The 23,301-nt window shown below is 61.6% G+C and overlaps 2 protein-coding genes across 2 annotated transcripts in view; one reads left to right on the top strand and one right to left on the bottom strand.

Moving 5' to 3' along the window:
- LOC108504874 (proteinase-activated receptor 3-like) overlaps window positions 1–1,284 on the top strand; it is a 4,332-nt gene extending 3,048 nt beyond the window's left edge. The window contains exon 2 of the mRNA XM_017830379.1: window positions 174–1,284. Coding sequence (XP_017685868.1) covers window positions 174–1,270 — 1,097 coding nt within the window. The 3' untranslated portion in view covers window positions 1,271–1,284. The remainder of the gene's footprint in view (window positions 1–173) is intronic.
- A 178-nt stretch (window positions 1,285–1,462) lies between these two features.
- ARAP3 (ArfGAP with RhoGAP domain, ankyrin repeat and PH domain 3) lies at window positions 1,463–21,948 on the bottom strand. Its single transcript, XM_017830385.1, has 34 exons — window positions 21,843–21,948; window positions 19,127–20,233; window positions 18,518–18,579; window positions 18,121–18,194; window positions 17,618–17,688; window positions 13,176–13,445; window positions 12,676–12,745; window positions 12,122–12,242; window positions 11,760–11,947; window positions 10,843–10,949; window positions 10,537–10,736; window positions 10,320–10,405; window positions 9,967–10,149; window positions 9,586–9,748; window positions 9,149–9,280; window positions 8,923–9,076; window positions 8,673–8,775; window positions 8,276–8,474; window positions 8,127–8,190; window positions 7,667–7,830; window positions 7,344–7,556; window positions 7,073–7,178; window positions 6,399–6,546; window positions 6,184–6,252; window positions 5,818–5,892; window positions 5,583–5,697; window positions 5,293–5,421; window positions 4,983–5,116; window positions 4,755–4,837; window positions 4,514–4,549; window positions 4,031–4,094; window positions 3,690–3,827; window positions 3,287–3,325; window positions 1,463–2,635 (listed from the first exon to the last, which is right to left on the bottom strand). Exons 2-34 carry the CDS (start codon window positions 20,191–20,193, stop codon window positions 2,069–2,071), a joined length of 5,394 nt encoding a protein of 1,797 aa, XP_017685874.1. The 5' UTR covers window positions 20,194–20,233; window positions 21,843–21,948; the 3' UTR covers window positions 1,463–2,068.
- Between the last annotated feature and the right edge of the window lie 1,353 nt (window positions 21,949–23,301).

The following is a 23,301-nucleotide window of genomic DNA, read 5'->3' as shown; positions in this document are numbered from 1 at the left end:
AGCTCCTGCGTGGTCCCCAGTGGGAGGGGGCTGCAGGGAGGGGTGACAGCTCCTGCGTGGTCCCCAGTGGGAGGGGGCTGCAGGGAGGGGTGACAGCTCCTGCGTGGTCCCCAGTGGGAGGGGGCAGTGGGAGGGGGCTCTTGGCAGAGCGTGATGCCTCTTGTCCTCCTCAGTGCCTGTCAAAGGGCGATCCTTCATCCCCCTCACGCCCCGAGAGAAAAACCTGTGCCCCGGCGCCTCCGAGGAAGCTTTTCTCAACAGCACCGTCAGCACCCTCCTCCTCCCCGCCCTCTACTCCATGGTCCTGCTCGTGGGGCTGCCAGCCAACGCTCTGGCCTGCTGGGTCCTGGCCACCAACTTCAGGAGGTGTTCCAGCACCCTCTTCCTGCTCAACCTGGCTGGTGCTGACCTGCTCTTTGTGCTCCTGCTGCCCTTCAAGATCTCCTACCACCTCTTGGGCAACCACTGGCTCTTTGGGGACTACTTGTGCCGCACCATGGTGGCCTTCTTCTATGGGAACATGTACAGCTCCGTCCTCTTCCTCACCTGCATCGGCCTGGAGCGCTACATCTCCGTGGCACACCCGTTCCTGTGGAAGGGCTCCAGCTGGACCAGGGGCAAGGTGGGCATCTGTGTGGGCATCTGGCTGGTGGTGGGGGCTGGCATGAGCCCTCTGCTTTTGCACTCCCAGACACAAGATATCTCGAGCCTGAACATCACGACATGCCATGATGTCCTAGAAAAGGGAACACACGTGTTCTTCCGCTACTATTTCCTCTCCCTGGTGGGGCTGGGCTTTGGTTTGCCCTTCGTGCTCATGACCATCTCCTACAGCTGCATCCTGGCGCGGCTGCTGGCCAAGGGAAGGTGCTATGGGCAGGTGGTGCGTGTCCTGGCCCTGGTCCTCCTGGTCTTCATCCTCTGCTTCACCCCCAGCAACGTGCTGCTCTTCATCCACTACATGCTGGAGCCCACGGGGTGCCACAACATCACCTACTTCTGGTATGCCCTGGCCCTGGTGCTCAGTGCCTTCAACAACTGCTTTGATCCCTTCATCTACTTCTACATCTCCCAGGATTTTCGGGGCTGGGTCCAGGATGCCAGAGGCCGCTGCCTGCGGGGGCTGGAGTCCTCGATGGGGAGATCCACGGAGAAGACAGCCTTGCCCCTGAGGTCCAGTGAGCAGAGCCAGGGGGTGCCAGGCTGTGTCCTCCTGCCCAGCGAGGAGGGATCCTGCAGTGTGGTGCCCAACACGAAGGGCTGGCAATAGACTTGGGCAGAAAATCCCACCTGGATCTGAGGTTCACTATGACTTTGCCCCAGTTTTGCAGTTCCTCCGATGGTGCTGGCACTGCCCCATTTCATGGGTCCCCCAGCTGAGTGCCTGGCCCTGGCACCCTGATCTCCCCACCTGCCACACCCTGGCATCCCTCACCACTCCTCCTGCAGTGAGCAAACCCTCCAGAGTACAAATAAACCTTTATTTCTCCCTGCTGGCGGCAGGAACAGGTATAAACCCCCTCCCTGAGCAGGGGCTGTCCTCCATTGCCGGACTACACGCTGGGCACACACGGCCAGCCCTGCTCCTGTTGCCCCCCCACCAAAATATGCCACAGTAAATACAAGAAGGGAAGGGGGAGTGACTTGGGTGTCCTGACCCTGCCCCATGGGCCCAGTGCTGGAGAGGGGACATGCTGTGTCCCCCCGTGCTGGCAGACACCGTGTGCCTCCCTGCCTGACACGGTGCAGTGCTGCCAAAACATGCAGGCACCACGTTTCCACTTTTATTTTCCCTTTTACTTGCTTCCCTCGGTGCTGGGCTCCATGACAGATGTGCCACTCGTGAGTGAGAGCATGTGTGGCAGCATCCCCAGCCCTCCCAGGAGGGGGTACCAGGGCTCAGCATGCCGGTCCCCACTAGTCCCTTGGTGGCCACCAGTCCCCAATCCTTGCCCAGCTCCAGTGTAAGGAGGAGGAGAGTGTGGATTCCGTGATGTGGGAGCGTGGGGGACCCATCATCACTGCCACCCAGGTCAGTGGCTGCCCCTCTGGCACGGCGGGTCACGGCTCACGTCACCGGCTGGCCCGGCCCCGGGGTTTGGCCATCGCTCTTCCTGAGGATGACGCTGCTGAGCTCCTGGATGAGTTTGTCATTGATGGGCGAGGGAGGCTGCAGGCTCCTCTTCCTGGGCAGCTCCAGGGAGCTCTCTCCACCAGGACTGCTCCCCGGTGTGGCTGCCTGCTCCCAGTCCCTGTCCAGCGCCAGGGAAGGCTCCACATTCCTTTCCAGAGAGGCTGTTTTGGTGGGTCTGAGCCCCTGGGTCGGAGCTTTGCCGCTCTCCAGGTTCAAGCCCCTTTCGAGGGACACGGCTTTGGTGACAGAGGGACCTGTCACCCTCTGGGCCGGGCTGGCAGGCAGCGAGGAGCGCAGTGGGGTGGCTGGGGGCTGCTCAGGGAATGGGGCTGGTTTCTTGGACCTGTCCACGGGGGGCACGGCCGACAGGTCTGCCAGCAGCCCCTGCCCCAGGTCCAGCACGGCCAGCTCGGGGAAGTTCCCCACCTCCTCGTACACAGGATCAGCGTCCACCTCCTTCTCCTGCTGCTCCTCCAGGGAGTCCTGGTGAATCTTCATGGGCTGGGGAGGGCAGGGGGTCAGGGTGAGGGGCACTGTCCACACTGCTCAGCTAGACCCCTCAGTCCCCCCTCACCTTGCCCTCCCTGCACTCGGGCACTGCCTGGGAAGCTTTGCCCCTCACTACGGGCTGATGCCCACAGAGGACCCACCCTCCACCAGGTCTCTTGGCTCAGGCACTGCTGCCCCTTTCCTCCCCATTGCTGATGGAGGGGGAGCATTTTGGTCCTTGCCAAGGCACGGTCCATGCCACCCTTGGCAGAGGGGCTCTGGGGTGGGGAGGGCAGGTGGATGCCCACGTAGAGCTCAAAGCCAGGTGAGGTGAAGTCCAGCAATAACTTGATGAGGAGGAGGACCCAAACCTGTTTCCTTGCATTTCTTACACTGATCCCCTCTGGGCAATGTGTGCCCAGTGAGAGAGGCTCTGGGAACTGGGCTGGACTGTTGTGGTCTTGCTTGCCCACAGTGGGACCATGCAGGGACCCCCATCCCCAGGTGCAGGGCATGCAGAGCAGTGGGCACCCCCTCTGCCACACAGCACGTGCAGCATGGCCTGGGCATAGGTGGGATGCTGTAGGTGAGCCCTGGCTGCTGTAGCCAGCAGGAGCAGTGCAAAGCCAGCCACGGACACGCTCCACGTGTGCAGGTACTTACAAAGAACATGGACAAAGTCCTTCGCGTGTGCAGGCGGCGCTGGAAACAGAGGAGACGGGCACAGGTAAGCACAGAGGGCACCGGGCAGGGCCAGGGGGCCTCGGCAGGCAGAGGAGGGGCAGTGGGGTGCAGCACCCCCCATGTGGGGTCTGCAGGCACAGAGAGCTGCTACGGACACGAGCACAGCACACAGCACCCAGCACACAGCACCCAGCACCCAGCACCCAGCACACAGCACACAGACCGCCGAGCACAGGGACACACACCCACAGCACCCAGCGGTGCCAGGCAACACACACCCCCCGCCACGGGCTCTGGGGTGGGCACACGGTCTTGGGATGGGTGCAAGGACCAGGGTGGGTGCAGGAGCACCCGTGGGCAGGGGGAGCTGCGGGGGCTTTACCAGTGTCTGGTTGGCAGAGAGCATGGTGGCGTCGGTGCTGTCCCCGTGCAGGGGCACCAGTGGCATCGTGCCAAACTTCTGCTTGGCGAGGTCGGAGGAGGAGCGTCGGCGCAGGATCACGGGGTGCCGGTCGTCGTGCTGTGCACAGGGACAGGGTGGCCACAGGGGTCAGGCCAGGCTGCCCTGCCAGCCCCATCCCAGCCCTACCACCTCCATCCCAGCCCTACCACCCCCATCCCAGCCCTGCCAGCCCCATCCCAGCCCTACCACCCCCATCCCAGCCCTGCCCAGCCCCATCCCAGCCCTGCCCATCTGGGTGGCGCAGCCAGCCCTACACCCACCTGAGCCTTGAGGATGCTGGTGGTCCAGTCCCACAGCTCAGCCTGCCCCGAGCACACCAGACACCTGCAGAGGAGACAGTGGAGAATTTGTCAGAGAGCAGGGCCAGTGGGACCCATGTGCCCTTGTCACCTTGTTTGTGAGCCTGGGGTTGTCAGGCACAGCTGCACCCCGTGGAGCTGCACCTCTGAAACTCATTGCATGCCCAAATCGCTGCTTCAGGGCAAGGTGAGAGCTCATTGGGTACCCAGCATGTCCCAGGGGTGCTGGTGGGGATGGGGAGGTGGGAAGGGTGTGTAGTAGAGAGATGGATTAGCCCTGGAGCCTGGCTCCCCCCTTGTGCCAGGGAGCTTGTGGCCCCATCACTCTGGCTCTGCCAGATCCCAGGGCCCTGTAGCACTGCCCCTGGCTGTCCCAATCCCATTAACACTGGGGATAGATCTTGACATCCCTCCAGCCCCAGGATGGCAGGGGCAGATACTCACAGCTGCTGCTTGTCCAGGGTCAGTGTGAAACCCCACCTGGGAAAGGAAGAGACAGGCTGTGGGGCAGCAGTGCCAAGCTCAGACACAGCCCAAGGGCTGTGGGCAGTGGTCCCACGGGCCCAGGTTTGTCACAGCTTTGGGTCCAGGTGGAGCCTGGTGTGCTGCTGGTGGGTTCATGTGCCAGGTGCAGGGATTGAGGGATTCATGCCCCGGTGCCATGGCCAGGGAAGGATCCACTTACTGGGCTGGTGGCTTCAGCTTCTTCTTAATGCCCATGTAAACCTTGGCTGCATCCAGGGGCCACTCCCGCTCTGGCTTGGAACTCTGGGGAGGGAAATCCAATGGGTCAGCCCAGCTTGGTGCCAGCCTCCCTGCCAGGAGGACAGCCACCACCATGCCACCGCTGTCCCCAGGCTCCCTCTCCCTGCCTCTCCCCCGCCCTCGGGGTGCAGGTCCATGCCCTGGGTACCCTCTTCTCCTTGAGCAGCAGCAGCCTCCGGTCCCGGATCACGAAGTAGCGCTCCTGGAACTTGTTCCCCAGCAGCTTGGGGGGCTCCTCACGGCATTTCAGCAGCCCACACTTGGGGCTTTCACGCTTGGCACCTGCCCAGAGTGAGGAGATGGGGGTGAGGGGGGCTGGGAGGGGCAGGAGGATCCCACTGTGGGTCTCAGGGATGTGACCCTGATGGCTGCAGTGGCCAGGGCAAGGGGAAGCTCAGGCAGAGCTGTCTCTCTCTGGGGACACCCCCAGGGGCTGGGACTTTTTGTGACTGCCTTACCTGTGAACAGACAGCTGCCCTCGCCAATGGGGACCTTCCTCACCAGCAGGTACGCGGCGCTGGGCTCCGGGAGCTTGCACCACTGCAAAGCTTGCTCCAGCACCTTCTCCTTGGGGTGCAGGGGCCTCTCTGGGGATGCAGAGACACTCTCATCTCTCTGTCCCCGTTCCCTGTGCCAGTCCACATTCCCCCTGCCACCAGCACAAAGCCTCCTCTCCCTGTCCCACCCCTCCTTCCCACCAGCCCAGCCATGCCAGGGGTATCCCCCCGTGCCATCCCACCAGGCTCACCCAGCTCCCCGTTCTCCAGCGCCTCGAAGGTCAGCCAGATGTCCAGGCTGGCTGCCACGTTGCGCATCTCCAGCACCTGGTTGGTGAGTTCCTCCGCCGTCATCGTGGGGGACACCTGGGGCCAGACACACGGGGAGCTGCGTGGGCGGTGGCAGGATGGGTCCCAGGGACAGGCTGCACCCAGAGCCTGAGTCCCTCCTCACTCCCCCTGGCACAGCCCTCCTTTGGGACTCACCTTCAGGGTGACACAGCAGTCGGGCAGCTTCTGCTCCAGGTAAACCTCGATGATGAGGTCACCTGCCTGTGAGAGCTGGGGAAGAGCGGGTGGTGTTGGTGCCATGCTGGCGCGGGTGCTGAGCACATCCCATCATCCCAGGGGCTGGTGATGGTGTCTTAAGAAGCTGGGGCTGCTTCTCCCCTGGGCAGGAGCCTCAAGGTGATGGGCAAAGGGAAGTCAAGTGGGGAAAGTCCTTTCCCAAATATCTGGTGTGGGACAGTGGGGACCCAGGGTGGGCAGCTGGGAGTGTCCCCACCCTCCAGTCAGTCCCACTAGCCCAGGGGTCCCTGCTGTGGTGGGGGCCAACAAGCACATCCATAGTACCTGCGTGTCCTTCCAGGTGGTGATCAGGCTGTTCTCTAGATCCATCTGGGATACCTGGTCCTCGTCAATCTGCCGGAGGAAGAATGAGCAGGGTCAATGTGGAGTGGGATACAAGGAGGACACAAGGCCAGGATGGAGGAATGCAGGGGAGGCAGAGATGGGCAGTATGGGGGGATGCAAGGGGAGCTGGAGGGGGCTGGCAGGCCCCTGCTCACATTGAAGATGCTGACGTAGTTGTCGATGAGATCTTCCATCACCTTGACCTCGTGCTCCCCTTTGCCGTCGGTCTGGAAGAGGCTGGGAGCGAAGAGCAGTGACAGGTTCTTGGTACTCATCTGGTTGAGGTCTGCACATTTCTGCACCCTGGGACAAGGAGCAGAGAGGTGAGGGGCTGGTCCCACTCTGGATGGGGTTTCAGCCCCATCCACCCTCCCCTGCCTCATACAAATTCTCCTGAAAAACAGCTCGAATTTACCCAGCCCACCAGCAATGGGAACTTCAAGCCAGGCAGTTCCTGTTACGAGAACTTCCCGCTGCCATCAAACCAGACAAGAGCCCCACCTCAGCCGCTGAGTCAGGAATGGGAATGTAGTGTTCTGTTTGGGGCATTTAGTGAAGTCTACATCCCACAGGGGGGTGTCCCCTAGTCCCAAACCTCCTGTCACTCCCCCTTGCTGCAGGATGACTTTGGGAACATTCAAGGTGTCCCAGAGTAGCATGTTCCAGCACCATCCAGAGGGCTGGTGTGGCAGGACACGGGCATGGGGCTCCTCCTGTCTCTCAGGGTTGGAAGGCAGCATTCCCTGGGGAGCAGGGAGACCCCACATACTGACTGTTCTTGGGGACCCTGGCTGGACTGGGGGACCCTGCAGGGAGGTGGCCCACTGACCGGTAGAGGTGCCCGATGAGCGCAGCCAGGGTCTTGTGGTTGAGGCGGGGCAGGCGATGGATGAGCTCCTTGTACCGCTCCAGGCGCTGGGGCTTCGAGGGGATTTCTGGAGGGAGGAACCCATGTCATGGATCATTGCTGAGACCAGCAGATCCAGAGATGACCCAGAGATGACCAGGGTTGGCACCAGGATCCTACCCTGTGGGATACCGGCCCCAGGGAACCCTGGCAGGTGGCCCAGCATGGGAGCAGCGTTGGGTGAAGGAGGTACCTGCAGCCTCCTTCCACTGCGGGTGCAGCTCCAGGGTGAAGATGGGATCTTCCAGCTCGCGGAAGAACCTCTTCAGGACATCAGTGACGTCCTCGATGAAGTTGTCGTTGATGCGTAGCTTGACATTGCGGGCGTCCCGCCGGAACTCCTCCATCAGCACCTTGATCCGCGACTTGGCTCCGTTCTTGCGGTAAATTCCCTCGTGCCGCAGCCCTGGGACAGGGACACGGGGTCACAGGGGCTCGGTCCTGCTCAGATAATCCCCAGTGGGGCTGGTGGCCCCCGCGGTGCCTTGGGGGCTGTTCCAGCCGTGCCGTGCTCACCATACTGGGTGATGAAGGCGATGCAGCTGTCCACGATGATGGGGATGTCCCCCCGGCTCAGCTGCTGGTCCCGCAGCGCGTTGCCCCGGCCCCCTGCCGAGGCCTGGATGTCCGTGTACCATGCTGCAGAGTCCACCCGTGACAAGCCCTGCAGGTAAAATGTCCTGAGAACAACAAGGCAGAAAAGAGGGAATGAACGTTGCCGGAGGGGCAGGTTATCCCCTCCTGCCTGGGACAGGGAGCAAGGCACAGCCAGGCTGAGCCGAGGGATATGCTACCCCATCAAGAGACCCTTGATGGAGTGACCTCTGCAAACCCTTTGGTCACAGCTCTGCTGTCCCAGTAGCATCCCCACCATGGGGTTTGGATCAGCATCAACCCACGCATAAGTGGCTCTGCCCTGGGCAGCCTGCTGGGCTTGCCTGGCTCATTCCCCATCATTCCCACGGCCAGGACTCACCTCCCCATCTCCACCAGGATAAGCATCTCCTTCTTGTCTGGAGTCTCCGTGGGGGGAACCAGACCTGTGTTGGGGTGAGAGGTGGAGGGGTCAGAGCTGTGCACGGCCACCCCCACACGGTGCCTGTGCCGGGCTGTGACAGCACTCACTGAGCTCCTGCAGCCGCCGGAGGTTGATGCTGTCCTCAGCCCCGTCCTCCTCGGCGGGGCAGATGAAGAGGTGAGCTTTCTGGAGGATGAAGAAGGCCTGCTGCCACCTCTCAGGGTTGAGCATGCACTTGTAGCGCAGCTGGCCCACGCGCTGGAACTCGTAGCCCAGCAGGCAGTGACAGCTCACGGGTGTGAACCACTGTGGGACGGAGCGAGAGACGAGCTGGGTGAATTCAGGGCTCAACCCCGAGTGATGACTCCAATGAGGTCATCAGGGAGGATGAGACCCCCTGGAAAGGGAGGAGGGTGCTTCCCACAGCAGATCAAGAGGTTGGGAGGAATCAGTGAGGACAGATCCTGGGGACACAGCAGGGTGCCGGGGCTGGGGCTGGCTCACCTTGCCGATGGCACTGGCCCAGGCCTGCAGAGTCTCAGGCCCATCAGTTCCCAGCTGCTGCACTTTTTCCCCAGCGAGGAACAGCTCGAGAGTGAAGCGAAACCTGCAGAGGATGAACCAGCCCATCAGGGCAGCCCCTACCCCGACCCTGCACCCAGAGCCAGGGCAGACCATCGCACCCAGCAGGAGCAAAGCCCTCTGTGTGCCCCCAGGCTCTCTGGGCACGTGGTGGGGGCACGGCTGGGGGTACCTTTCAGTGGGGCAGGGGCTGGTGAGTGCCTGGGCTCTGCTGACACCCAGGGAGAGGAGGTCCCCACTCTCAATGTGGCCCAGGGGCTCAGTGCATTTCTCTGTCTCGAAGAAGAGCAGGGATCTCTCCAGGGAGCACCACGTGCGCTGGAAGTCTGTGGGAACATGGGGTCAGTGGCACCGGGATGGGCACCCCCTGAATGCCCTCCTGCACTCCCCACACTCACCCTCTTTGCTCTTCTTGGCACCTGGGAGCTTTGGGGGGGCCGTGGCCCGGTGCAGGTACCCGCTGTGTGTCACTGGCTGTGTGATCTCGTTGTAGACGCCCTCTGGACCCGGTTCCCGTGCGCGGGGGCTCCCTGTGGGGCACGGCACTGAGAGCGGGGTGGGAGCAGGCACCCACCAAATTGTGAATAACAGAGGAGTCGGGAGATCCCACTCATGGAGGTGTGGGCAAGGGGGTGTGCCAGGCATGGGGTTCCCTGAAAAGGGGCTCCAGAGGAACTGCTGCCTTGCCCCATCCTAAAAGAGAGTCCCAGGCGGGGTCCCCAGGGAGGCTCAGCACCTGATGATGTCCCCAGCCTTGGGGCGTGCCGAGGGGGACAGGGGCAATGGCAAGGAGGAAGTGTCCCCATCATAGATGGGGTTTGAGGGTCCTCATTACCTGAAAGGTTCCTGGGCCTTTTGCTCTCCAATCCCCACCAAAGGTCAGCCCCTGGGGCCACCTCGCTGGCAGCAGGGTCAGATGCCAGACCAGCCTCTGAGGACGAGAAGAACTGCAGGATGGTCTTGAGGAGGGTTGGTCCTGCCACCGCAGTGCACAGTGCCTGGGGTGAGATAGTGCCTTTAGGGACCACGTCCCGGCTCATGGAGACCCCAGACCACTCCTAGGGACATCTGAAGGCAGGCAAACCAGGGCACAACCTCCCAAGATATGCCTGGCACGAGGGTGTGCGCACGCACAGCCAGGCAGGAGGTGTTGGCATCTCAAACCAGGAGCTCTGGGATGGTTCCCAGCACCCCGGTACCCCGAGGTGGCCCCTACCTGGAGCACGTCCTCCTGGGTGGGGCAGTGGGGATGGGGCAGGCGGTACCGGCCCTCCCGGTACTTGCGGGAGATGAATTCCCGCCTCTGCTCGGCGCTGCTGTCCGGGTGGATGGCCTCGCTCGCCGGGAGCCGAGCGGCCCAGAACCGGTTGGCTCGGTCGTTTCCCAGCACGATGAAGAGCTGCAGGAGAGCCCCATGGTCATGGTGAGCACCAGGGCCAGCAGGAGGAGCAGGATTCCCAGTGTTCCTGCACCCCAACAGAGACCGTGGGGCTGCTGCCCTGCTAGAGGAGCAGCCTGGCCCCTGAGCACACCGTGCCAGCCCCGGTGCCCTGCCCCGAGTGCCTCTACCTGTACGATCTCATTGGACCAGACGCTGGTGTCCAGCTTCAGGCTTTGCACCTTGGAAATGTTGGAGCCCAGGCTGCGGTGCTGCCCTGCGGGGAGCAGGAGAGTGAGCACCCCTTGACCCTGCCAGGGAACTGGGACCCAAGCTGTGCCCATACTCCAGCCAGCACCTGCCTGCCCCAAGCAGGCCACCACGTGCCCCCCAGGAAGGTGTCCCCACCTGCACACTGCTTGCAGATGACCACGCAAAGGTTGATGGATGCCCAGTCGGGACTCTGAGCCCAGCAGTCTGCACAGTATTTGTTGGCTTTGTTGGACCAGATCTTCTCTGCCACCTCGTAGTCATAGAGCATCTCAGCCATGGCCTCCTGCAGCGCCTCCATCCACTCCCGCTTCTCCCGCTCCGACTCCGCCACGAAACTGTGGGCGCCAGCACAGCCAAAACTCAGGGCACTGCAGCAACCAGCACCCAGGTCTGGCACCTGGCTGCTCCTCCCACCTCATCCCACCTGGGTGCCGGGGATACCTGAACGTTTTGGAGGGGGTGATGAGCTCGAAGCTGCGGTTCTTGGCTTCGCGGATGGTGGAGCCACGCATCTCAATGAAGAACATGCCAATGCCCATTTTGAAGAACTGCAATTCAGAGTGACGCTGCTGTTGGTCCTGCAGTGCCACAGCCGTGGTGGACACACCACTCCGGACACGCCCGTGATGTTGGGGCCTCAGGCACCCCCATCATCCCATCCCTGAGATGAGACCTTGCCACGTCTCTCAGCCACCTCAGTGGCCTGACATAAAGCACTCTGCAAATATGTTATGCCTTCAAATGAAATGCAAGTTCTGCCCACAGCCCCTGAAACCCGGCCATCCAGGTCCTTCTGTTTTCAGGATTTGAGTCAGGGACACTCATAAGATGAGCATCAACCCGAGCCAAACCCTCAGAGTTGATGCTGACTACTGGGCAACCTGGAAATGAGGTGATGGAAAAAAACCCAGAAAGGTGAGAAAATTGAGCAGGAAGGAAGTGGGGGTTCTGTGGGCAGCAGCAGGGTGTGAGGTGACAGTGCCCTGCTGCTTCCCATGGGGCAGATGCCCCTTGCAGCAGATGTGTTTGCTGCTGATTCCGTGCTCAGTGACTGACCCACCCACCCTGTGATGGATTGGGATGCCTTGGTGTGACTGAGACCAAAGCACCCAGCAGAGATGACGATAATTTGGTGACAGTGAGGAGATGAGGAGGGTGGCCCACTCCTGGTATCCAATACTGCTGCTCTGTGCAGGATCTCCATCTTCCTGCCCTGCCATTCCCTTTCTTCTGCCCATCCTTTTCCTCTCTGCTCCCTCTTTGGCACCAACCCTGGCTAAGCTCCCTCCATCCCTGCCATCCCATCTGCCATTGGCACAGCCCTCTGTGCCAGCTGGGGGGCTGCTCTGGCCACGAACCTGCTCACTCTTGTACAGCCACATCTCGGGCAGGCTCAAGGCTGCGAACACCTTGGACTTCTGTCCCTTCAGCTCCAGGGTCCCCGACTTCTGACAGTGAGCGGTGTTGGCGGGCCGGGGGCGGGACCCCACCAGGCGCTGGTCCATCACCTTCTTCTGCAGCGTGGAGCACCACTCATTCCTCTGGGCTGGGGACCAGGCATGAGGGAGCAGGGCTGAGCCCTTCCCAACAGCCCTGGCATGGAGCAGAGCACCCGGCAGGCATGGCAGGGATGCGGTGAGAGCTGCCCTTGGGATGCTCCAGATGGAGGAGGGAGGCAGGGATGGTTCTTTGGGGCCTGGGGGCCTGGGTTTTCACTTACCCTCGTTCTCAGCACGGAAGACGAAGATCCGATGGCTGGTGACAACCTGGAACTTGTTGTCCTTGTTGGAACGAGCCATCTCGATCACGGACAGCGGGATCACCCCCTTGGGGTAGGGCTCCTGGAATGGACCCCAGGTAGGGTTAACCCCCTTTGCCCTCCCCACAGGGCACCCCCATAACCTGGCACATCCTCCACATCCCCTGGGTGCTGCCTCATAGCACAGCCCGGGGGGCACCAGCAGCCAGGCGGGAAAGGATGGATCCATGGCTGGCATCCTATTTTCAGTCTGCCCCAGGGTTTGTGAGCCAGCAGGACCCCCCCTTTCCTACTCCCTGTTGGCAGAGGGCCCCTTGCTATCCCGGGCTTCCCATGGCTGAGGCTGTTTTAGGAGCCCACCAGGCATCAGGGCCATGGCTGCTCCACCCTGGGGATGGCAAAGCATTGCTGGCTCCTCACAGAAGGACAAGGGGAGGTAAAGGGGGTATAGCAGCCCCTGTGGTGTCAAGGCACAGTGCAACCTCCCCACCCTGCCCCATCCTGCCCCTTTGTACCTTCTCACTGCTGAAGTACATCAGGTTCTTCCCGTCGAAACGGACGTAGCGCCTCTGGAAGACATAGTTCCTGTTGGGACGGCAGAAAAACTGTTGGGAAGGGGATGATCCCCCCGAGGACCCCACATCTGCTCAGAGATCCCCCCTTCCCCCAAGGATGGCTGCACAGACACCTTTGCAGCACAGCTGGGGTACCCAAGAGGGTTCTCCTCCCACAGGGAGGTCTGGCTGCACCAGCAGCACAGTGACCAGTGTGGCCACCTCACCCAAGGGGACTTTACCTATGGAGGCTGCCCCATCCCACCCCTGGAAGTGTCCCAGGGCAGGTTGGACACAGCTTGGAGCAACCTGGTCTAGTGGAAGGTGTCTGTGCCCATGGCAGGGGGTGGGAACAAGATGAGCTTCGAGAAAGTCATGGCAGCTGGGACGCCCCAGCACCCGCAGGACAGCTTTGAGATCCCTCCCAACCCATTCTGCGATCCCATGGCTGTCCCACGTACCCCTGTGGGGAGAGCTTGTCCAGCCAGCCACTGAGCATGGTGGGCCGGGGCTCGGAGAGCGACGTGAAGCTGGCGTAGGGGGAGATGGTGAGGTCGTCCAGGACCTCGTCTGGGTAGAGATGGGCTGGGAGGCTGAAGGGGGCCCCCTCGGCCCGTGGTGCCTCCACGGTGGAATAGCCCTCGGTGTCGTTCTGGACAATGCGGTCGATGAGCCGGCTCCGGGTCTCCTCGTCCTCGCTCCGTCCCTCGCTGCTGCACTCACTGCTTGTCCTGTGGCAGATGGGGCTGTGAGGGAGCCAGGTTGCTCACCATGCAGGCTCCTGGCTAATCCCATCCCATCTGGGGACACCTCATACTGCCCCTGTCCCTGTCCTGAGCGCTCGGGGCACCCAGGGATGTGGGTGTTTGCGTCTCCAAGAGCAGGGTGGGACAAGGGCTCAGTGCTCATGAGACCATCAGCAGCCTGAGGCTCAGCCAGTCCTACATCATGGCAAGGTTGGGGCCACCACACACTCCAAATCCCTGGCATTACCTCCTTCCCCTCTTCACAGGCAGCAAACCAAAGCCAGGCAGCTCCCCAGCCCCATGTCCTATTCCCTGCTCTACACCCACCCCAGCTCCCTCCTCACCAGGGCTCTCAGCCCTTCTCCCTCTGCCCCTCCAAACTTTCTGGAACTGTGAAGATCTTTCTGCCATGACACCTTGTGCCTGCTCTTGTGCCCAGCCAAAATGCCCTGTAAAAGGATTGAGATGGACAGATGGGCCAGTGGAGCTCCTGCACCTTGGGAATCCAAGATCTCTATCTCCTTGGGAAGCCATGCTAAAGCCCCCAGCCAGGCCTGCTGAGCCTCTCCAACCACAACAATAAAAGGAAATTATAAAAATAAACCAGGGCTAAGGCTGCCCCTTCCCATCAGCCCTTTCATTTTTCTTTCCAGCCATTTTTCTTTCCCTGAAAAGGAAATGTGCTGGAAAATGTCTGACAGTCCCAGGAGCTCACAGGGGAGCTGCCCAGGCGAAATGGTGATGGGCAGGAAGAGAGCCATGGAAGGCAGAACACGCCAGTACCCACAGGAGAGCACCCAGGATTCCACTGTGGAATCCAGTGCCAGCATGAAAGAAAGGCTCCAAGAAAGGCAACAAGGAGGGTCCAAGCCCTGTCCCAGCTTCTGCCTGAGGAGCACCTGAGCAGGCTGGGCATCTCCAGGGGCACAGGGTGAGTGATGGGGGCGGGTTCACGAGGAGAGCACACATGAGCTGGGGGACATCAGATAAAGCCAGCAGGAGCAAGGCTCAGGAGCACTTGGGAAAGGAGCACCTGACCTGTGGGACTCCTCCTTGCAGAAGGAGAAATCTGTGAAGGAGAAACCCCCTGAATATGAGAAACTGCCTCCAGTGTGAATGCATGACTAGAAATGCTTTTGGAGCAGAAGGACCTCAAATTCTCCCAACACCTGGTTTTGGGCACTGACTCATCCTAGGAGCCAAGGCTGTGCATGGATCTGTGCTTTGGCCCTGGACAGGCACCTTGTGAGGCCATGAGACATCAGATGTCCCTGATGCACATGGAACAGGAGCGAGTCTGTCTGGGAGGATGCTGGGCTGGACCCACCCAGGCTGCAGGTGGGTTCTTGGAGAAGTGGGGCAGTGTATGGGATGAGGAGGTGATAGAGAGGGAAAACAGCCTGTTTGGCTCCAGTGTCTGGAGCCAAAGGAAGGGCAAGAAATGGCCACGGGTGGCTGGAAGGCTCAAAGCACAAGGAAAATTACTGTTTAATTAGCATAACAGAGCCTTGGCAGGGTGAGTCATCTGGCTGCAGTCCCAGCCTGGTCTGCAGCTTCTTCAGGAGGGACTGGCCAGGCAACAGGGCAGCTGGAGGACTCAGTGAGTCAGAGGCAGACATCAGCCTTGAGTGCCAGGGCTGAGGGGGAGACAGACCCAGGGAATGGGTCAGAGCAAGAGAAAAAGCAGATAAAATCCATAACAGCCCCTTCCTGAGCCATGACTTACAGCCAATGAAGCTATAAAGAGCTGGAGGACAGGGAGCATCTGCCAGGGACAAGCAGATGGGGTCTGGCTGGAGTGGGGTCTCTCAGCATCCCGGGAACACACCAAGACCCAGCTCTGGCCTCGAGGACAGGGCTGGTGGATGAAGCCTCCAAACAACAAGTCTGCAAAGGCCAGGTCATGTCCTTCCAGCTGGTGTCAGGCAGTGAAGACAAGTAACCCTGGGGACAAATGAGTCCCCAGGGCCAGGAGAAGGTATTTCCAGGCCAGCTGAGCCTGGAGGGTGATCCCTGAGGTGCACTGAGTTGGGGCAATGTCATCCTGTCTGTGCTCATGTGGGAGATCTCGTGGAGGACGGAGGTTGGGCGATGGAGGGAAGGGACCTGCTGGTGGTGAGGGGACCAAGGAGCTGATCCTGGCTCTGGTTACTGCAGCTGGAGGTCACAGTCAATGAACCTGTGAGTGGGCACCAGCAGGGAGGGAGGGAAGGAATAAGCTGTCAGGGACACAGCATTCCCAGTGTTTCTTTTCCTGAAGGGAAGATGCCTCGAGGTGTCCAGGGTCTCGGAGCAAACCAGGGCAGAGTTCACCATCCTCACCACAGTGCCTGGTGAGTCTGACCCAGTTCTTCGAGCTCCACAGGGTGACACAGACACTGCTGTGCCACCACCTCTCTCCTGTGAGAATGATGTTTGGAGCAGGGCAGGAGATGCCTTTGGCATCAGCATTTCAGGGAGCTGAGCATCACCAGCTTGGATGAAGGTGGTCAGTGTGAGAGCAGGTAAATCCCACCCTAAACTCCAGGCTCTGCTGGACCCTCAGAGACTCGGCTCTCAGTTTCCCAGGCAATTTTGCATTCCTTTTCCTCTTTGCTGAGGATATTTTGTTGCTGGTGAGGTGGCTGTGCCCACCCCTAATACTGGCACTGCCCAGAGAGCAAGAGGGCTCCAGACAAAGCTCCCCCACAACAGGGTGAGAAGAGCTCCCACAGGTAGAAGAAAGGGGAAGAAGGGACTCTCTGAAGTTTGGGAGTGGGAAATATTTCCCATAACAAGCAGATCTCTGGGCTGCAGGAGACCCTCCTGTTATTCCCAGTGACCAGCTGCCAGTCAGCAGGATGAGGACTGGCTGAACTGGAGAAACACGAGTGCTGAGGAGGAGGATCAGGAGGTCCCACAGAAGGACCAGGGCTGGCCAGCAGCCCCTCAGCAGCTGAGCAGGAGCCCATAGCTCTGCTCCAAGGGATTGTGGTCAGACCAGTGGGGCTGGCTGAGGGAGGAAAGCGTTGGAGCAGCTGGATGTGGAATGGAGCACAATGCAAGAGGTCTTCAAAGGCTTTTCTGTCGCTACTTCCACTCCTCACACCCCAACCACCCTTGTGCTCAGTCTGGGAGGAAAAAACCTGTGAGCCACTGCCCCTGACACTGCTGACAGTCACATCCTGCCTCTTCTCAGCAAGACCAGGCTGCAAACTCCCTGGTGGGTCCACAGCTGCAAGTGCCTGACTAATGATCTCGGGATATTCTGGATCCCAACTCCTTGGAAGCCACTGGATGGAGATTGTGACCCACAGGGCAGTGCCCAGCTCTGCTCTGAACTGCTGGTTCAGAGGCTCCACGGGAGATTTCAGGATTTCTGTTTGCAAAACTCCTGTTCCCAGGTATTTGCAGTTCCCCGCCCGTGGCTGTGTCAGCTCCGTGCCACTGGATCAGTGACAAACACCCAGAGCAGGAGATGGGCTGGACCAACACTGGGCCAGAAAGGGCCATGGGCATGCACTGGCCAGCAAGGCCACGGCCAGAGCTGAAGGACACAGAGCTGCAGCTCACCTCCTCCTCTGAGCAACACAGGAAAAGGAACCCTCCCCATCCGAAATGGGAAGAGCAGCTTTCCTTCCTCTTTCTGAGATGCTATCAGGAGGTATGGAAAGTACATTTCAAAAGCATTTTAAAGGTGCCCCTCACAATTTCAGTGTCTAACACAGTGTGACTGAGCAGCAAATGCTGATCTGATGATGCTGGACCCTTTGGATATTGCACATCCCTCCATCTGGAGCTGGGAACTATCTCATTTATGAGTAATCCCTGTCGCCTGTGGTGTTTTCCCACTCCCAGAGGCCAAATCCAGGCTCCTCTGGGTGTGCAGGTGTCCATTGCCACTGGTGCTGCCTCAACTGTGCACATACAATGTTTGTTGCCAAGCCCTGTCCCCCCAGGGGCCACCCCCCAGCACAGCTCCTTCTCCTTTCCAAACCCACCAGCTCTCCTGGAGGCTGCTGACCTGATCCCAGACATTTCTGATCAGCTCTATGGTGGGGGAAAACCCCCCATTCCCTCTCAGGCTGTCCCCAGAGGTGTCCCCTATCCCCTGGCATGCAAACCCCTGACCCTGAGCCCAGCCCAGCCCCTGTAGCCCTGTAGGGAGGTGATCCCACCTGCAGACTTCTCGCTCCAGGTCCAGCTCGGACACTGCCTCGTAGCTCTGACCAGTGGAGATGCCAACACCCTGTGGGGAGAGAACAGTCACATCTCCTCTCCCTGCGCCCTCTCCCATCCCAGATCTCCTCATCCTGCCCAGCCCACAGTGCAGGGGGCTCAGTCTGTGACCCCCAACCCAGCACAGAATCACAGAATATCCTGAGCTGGAAGGGACTCACAAGGATCATCCAGTCCAACTCCTGGCCCTGCACAGACACCCCAACAATCCCACCCTGTCCCTGAGAGCATTGTCCAAACACTCCCTGAGCTCTGGCAGCCTTGGGGCCGTGTCCACTGCCCTGGGGAGCCTGTTCAGTGCCAACCACCCTCTGGGGAAGAACCTTCACCAGGCACTGCTGGGTACCCTGGTCTCACCAGTTGCAGCTCCCAGCTTTGCAGCAGCTGGTAGGATGCAGAGTGACAGCAGGGGACAGCCACCATCCCCACAGTCTGCCCTCACCTTCAGGTCCCGGGATGGGGCTACGTGCCCGAAGATGGTCTCACTGTAGGGGCTGACGGGCTGCTCGTTCACCTCTGTGGGGAGACGCGGGAGGGAAAGGCAGTCAGTGGTGCCTGCGGTGAGGGAGAGACCAACCAGGACCCCCAGCATTGGAGGGGGACCCCCCTGAGCCCACAGTGCACCCCAACATCCAGGGCACACGACGTGACAGAGATGCCAGCCCAAACACTTGTGGGGTTGGGCGCTGCCTTGGAATGGGGCACCCCAGTCCCTGAGCGAGGCAGGAGCACTGGGCAGGACCCAGGGGAAAGGCAAGGTGTGTGTGTGCCCCCCTCTCCCCCCTTCCCTGGGGACACCAGGAAGTCCCCAGTGCTCACCAGTGCCCTGGGGCTCTCACCTGGCTTGCCGGTGGGTCTCTGCGGGACGGGGGGCAGGGCCCCGCTGGGCCAGCTGGGACTGCTGGAAAACAGGAGAGGGGTTACTGGGCTGGGCTGGGCTGGGAGCCTGCAGGGTCCCATCAGGCTGGAGGCTGGTCCTGACCCAGGCTGAGCCCGGCTTTGCCCCCTGGAATGTGCAGCGTCCCCTCCCTGCTCCCAGTGCCCTCCTTGCTCCCTTCTCCTCTCCACCCTGGGACCTGCCAGGCTCTGTCTCCTGGGCATTTCCCAGCAGGAACCAGCCCCAGAACCCTCACTCAGTCACCCCCTCACCATGCTGGGGACCTCCAGCCCTGCTCCTGGGGGGCAAGGAAGGGGCAGCAACTTTTCCCCACAACCAGAAGGAGCCATCCAGGGGCCCAGGGCCACCCTGTCATACCAGCTGCTGTATCCAGAGCTTGGGAAAGACATAGGGAAAGTGGGGAAAGGGCTTTGTCTGGCACCTGGAGGCAGGCAGGCACAGGCTCTGGGGTGGGATGGGGTTCCGAGGGTGGGGGTCTCTTTGGATTGTTGCCTCTGGCTGCTCTGCACCCCCCCTCCACTCCCAGGGGCGAGGGGAAGCATCTGCTTACTCAGACTTGTCATCCGGCTGGGTCAGCTCCTGCGGGGACAGAGCCGGGGGCTGAGGGAGAACCTGAGGACCATCCTCCCCTCCCGAGTCCTCAGCGGGTGCTGCCGGGCGCTCCAGTCCTTCGTAGATGACATTGGACACCATCTCCAGCCGGCCCTGCCCTGCTCCTGCCCTGGGGCACGGCGAGGGATCTCTCCTGGCTGGGGCGGCTGCGGCGAGCAGGGGAGGGTGGGAGCGGGGGTGACCCTCCGGCACGTTCCCAGGGCTGGGCTCAGCTGCCAGGACCCTGTGGCTGTGCCGCGGTGGGACAGACGGCACGGACGGGGGGGATTTCTCCGACGGCTCCAAGGTTTGTCCATGATTTGGAGCTGGGGATGGCCGTGTCTCCTCCCGAGGGCTCTCCCGAGCTCGCAGTCGGGATGTTATCACACCCATGGCCGCGGCTGCCCCTGGATCAGCCGGCGGGGCTGGCCTGGGCTCCGGGCGCTCCAAATCCGTGGAGCTCTCCCCCGGCACAAACCCCTCTAGTACCACAAAGGCTGCAGGTGCCCCGCCGCTGCCCGGGCCGCGTGCTGGCACTGTGGAGCGCGCTGGTGGCACGGGCACTAACCCCTGCTCGGGCTTTGAGCGAGGGAAAACCGTCCTCGGCTTGGGGACCGGCTTCGCGACGGGAGGAGCAGGGTCCTTCTCTACAGGCGATGCCTGGCTGGGCGCAGCAACACGCTGCTGTGTCCTAAAGGCGTCAGTAGTCCCTCCTGGCTGTGCTTTCATGGCATCCTTTCCCGCCTGGGGGGCATCCAGGGCCTCCGTGGCTCGGGAAGGGGTGTCTCCTGCTGTGCGTCCTGTATGGGATTGACTCAGCATCCGCGTCTGCTGCGCCAGGCTGAGGATCCTCTTGCGGTGCCCGGTGGCAGTGATGCCGAGCTGCTGCAGGTCGTGCCCGTCCAGCGAGGTGGCATCTCTGGCCACGTGGTAGCCGTGCTGCTTGAAGACATCCCGGTACCTCTGCAAGTGGATGGTGGCCAGCCAGTCTGCGATATCCGAGTCAGGGCCGCACGGGGAGCTCATGGCCCTGGGGTGCCTCTGCAAGGGGTGCTCAGCCCATCATCTGTGCAAGGAGGAGAGAAAGGGGGTGAGGGGGCAGCAGCCAGGGAAGGGGGTGGGTTCAGCTGCCGTGAAGGGCACAGATCCTGTGAGTGGGAGCGCAGGATGCTTCTTCCATAGGTCTCCCCACCTCGCTGCTCTCCCCGGAGTCGCTCACCTCCCAGCTCGAGGAGCCGGCATCCTGTTGTTCCTCAGCCCAAGCCTCTCCACCCCTCCCCGGAGCTGCCGGATCTGGCCCCGCGTTGTCGGCGAGGCCGTGACCTGATCCCGGGCGGGAACCGAGCGCCCGGGGGCTCACGGGGGAGCGGGTGGTCGAGCAGACGCCGAGCGCTGGGACATCCCGGGCTGTGCCGAGCGCGGGGCTGGGCGGGAGGACAAGAGCCGGCGCAGCCGCGGGGGTGTCCCGGGCAGATAACGGGGGGAGCAGCACGGCCCCTCCCAGGGGATGAGCTCCTGTGCCGGCCGGCTCGGGGAGGGCTCTGCAGCCGGAAGGGCCAGACCATAATCTCTCTCTCTCACTGCTGGCGAGGGCATGGGAGAGGTCAGCATGACTCACGGGCAGGCAGAGGGGGGACAGCCTCCCACCCACCCCCGGCCGGGACGGACCCCCCACCGCCAGCACATCGACACGGACGGACGTGTTCCACCAGGCTTGTCTCCCATCAGGGTCCCCCATCCCCAAACGATTTGGCAGCACAGCCCCGGGACAGAGCCGCGGGCTGCCCGCGGGGCGCTGAGGGCCTTTTTCCCATGAATCATGCGGCTCCGCACTGAACCATCTGTGCTGACTGTGCTGCCACTGGGTCTTTTTCCAGTTCCTCCATTTCCCTCTATTGTTCGGCGCAGGCTTCCTTCCTGCTGCCTGCACGCTCCCACGCATCCCCTGCCCCCTCCCGCAGGAGCTGCGTCCCAAACCCGCCGGGGGACAGCCGGGCTGAGCCCCCGCGCCCCGGCACGGGCGGCTCCGGCTCCCCAGCGCTGCCTGCCCGGGTGCCGCGGGTGCCACGGGGAAGTGCCTGGCAGAGGCAGCGCTGTCACTACGAGCACGTGGGGGGGATGCTGTCAGCGAGGAAGGAGGGACAGTCACGGCAGGAGCTGGGGGAGCAGGATTTGCAGAGCAGAGCACGGGCACATGGCAGCTGGAAGGCTGCCTGTTGATGCAGGACCTACATAAAGGGCGGGGGGAACCCAGCACCGATGTGGGCTGGCTGTTTGTGCCACAGGGTTAAAGGGTTGTACCCACTTCTGCCCAGCAGCCCGGCGATGAAATGGGGTAATTTCCTCCTTTCTCATGCCTATATCGCCCTGAGGGATCTGTGGCTAGCTTTGCTCTCTGCCTGTCCTGCCTGGGGCTTCAGCTGGCTCATGAGACCCCCCCCTGCCCAGGCAGGGGGTACCTGGGCTGTGCTGGGCACCAAGTTGTGGGGTGGCACTTTGGGGCAGTCCAGCCGTGCCCATGGGCAGTGGCACCTCACAGGCAGGTGGACACCATCCCATCCCTACAAACCCACATGGACCAGCCAGTGCAGTGGGCATGGACTGGCCCAGTCCCTTCCCCACTGTCCCCAAGTCTGTCCCATCCATCCCCTGCCACCCTCGGGGTTCGCCCTCACCTCTTGTGGTCTGCAGCCCCCCAGGGCCGGCTCTGGTGGAGCAGCATGGTGGCAGTGCTGCTGAGGGCTCCAGGGCTGCCCTGCTCTGGGCTCCAGGGTGATGCCAAGGCAGTTCCCTGCAGGAACTGCTGCGGGTGCAGACGGGCTTCACAGCACCCAGCCTGCGCCTCCCACTGCCGGTCCCTCCTCCAGGCCAACCCTCTGGTCCCCATCCCTGTCCCACCCTCCTGTCCTGTCCCTTCCCAGGCATGATGCTGCCCCGTGTCCTGTCCCTCAGCCAGGCTCTGCCCTCCTTTTAGGGGCTGTCCCTCACCCTCCTCACTCACTCCTCATTCTTCCCTTGCCTTCCCAGCAAGGGTCCTGCTTCCCACTGCGAGCCCTCAGACATTCACTGCCATGGGGGACCAGGATTCCCTGAGACCCACACTCCAAGGATGTGCTGCCGAGGGATATCTCTGAAGATCTTTGATGTATTCAGCTCCATCTGCTGTTTCTGCCCCTGGCTGGAGGCAAGAGGAGATATTCACTGCCCCTGCCGTGGCACAGGACTGGGAAGGGTGCAGCTGCTGGGAAGGTGCTGCCAAGTGGGAGGAAAGAGGGAAAACTGTTCATGCTCATGAGGGCACTTGGGAGGACTGGCACTGGGGCTGGCTGGGAACATCAAAACCTCCCTTGAGCTGCAGGGAGGCTGGGGATGCAGCACCCCATCCTACTCCTGGTGCCCCATGGCAAGGGGGATGTGGAGTGAGCCACAGCCGGGATAACAGCAGGGGCTGGGGTGGAAGGGGGATGTCCAGAGGGATTCTCTCCTGCAAGGAACCTGAGCTTTCACCATGGACCGGCCCAGCTGCCTTTAAGAGAGCACTTTTCACAAGAGCCCCAGCAGGGCTGGCAGTTTGTCTGGCTCTGCCCTTACCCAACCTTGCACACGAAGGATGTCCGAGCCTGGTATCTCACAACATCCTTCTCTGCTCCTGATGCCACAGCTGATAACCTCCCCCTGCCCTGGAGGGTCCAGATCTGAGGACACCCTTACTCCAGCTCAAGCCGGTCCTTTCCTGCCCCAGTGATGCCCCCAAAAGCCACTGCAGGGGTTTGGGAACATTGGGAGCCCCTGGTGTGGGTGGGCCACCCTGTACAAACCTCTCTGCATGCAGGAAAGGCAGGTTCTTCTTATCACAGGCTGCTCCTACAAAGCAGAAGCAGAATTCAGCACGAGTTTGGCACAGCTTTTGCCTTCCTCCCCCTGTCCTGCCAGCTGCTCTGGCAGGGAGTGGCACATCCCCAGGGCTGGGGATGGCATGGGTGGCCCCTTGGATCACCTTGTGGGTGGGGTGTGGAGACAGGGTGCACAGGGACCCTGAGGGTGTGCAGGGACCCTCTGGCCCTGCACTGCAGACCGTGCCATCCCCCTGCCTCTCAGAGGAAGCTCTTTGGCACCGCTGCTCGTGGGAAGGTT

This window comes from Lepidothrix coronata, unplaced genomic scaffold (genome assembly GCF_001604755.1).
Source record: "Lepidothrix coronata isolate B3197 unplaced genomic scaffold, Lepidothrix_coronata-1.0 Scaffold178, whole genome shotgun sequence".
In the NCBI taxonomy this organism is placed as follows: Eukaryota; Metazoa; Chordata; class Aves; order Passeriformes; family Pipridae; genus Lepidothrix; species Lepidothrix coronata.
Note: the sequence above shows the minus strand (reverse complement) of the source record. Positions and strands in the feature narration are given on the sequence as shown.

Bases quoted from the DNA above. Each gene is read 5' to 3' on its own strand.
- ARAP3 (XM_017830385.1), bottom strand. From the start codon at position 20,193: ATGAGCTCCCCGTGCGGCCCTGACTCGGATATCGCAGACTGGCTGGCC. The intron at 10,406-10,536 runs GTGGGGACACCT...TGCTCCCCGCAG, and splicing joins CATCTGCAAGCAGTGTGCAG to GGCAGCACCGCAGCCTGGGC. The intron at 9,077-9,148 runs GTGAGTGTGGGG...ATGTTCCCACAG, and splicing joins TGCCAAGAAGAGCAAAGAGG to ACTTCCAGCGCACGTGGTGC.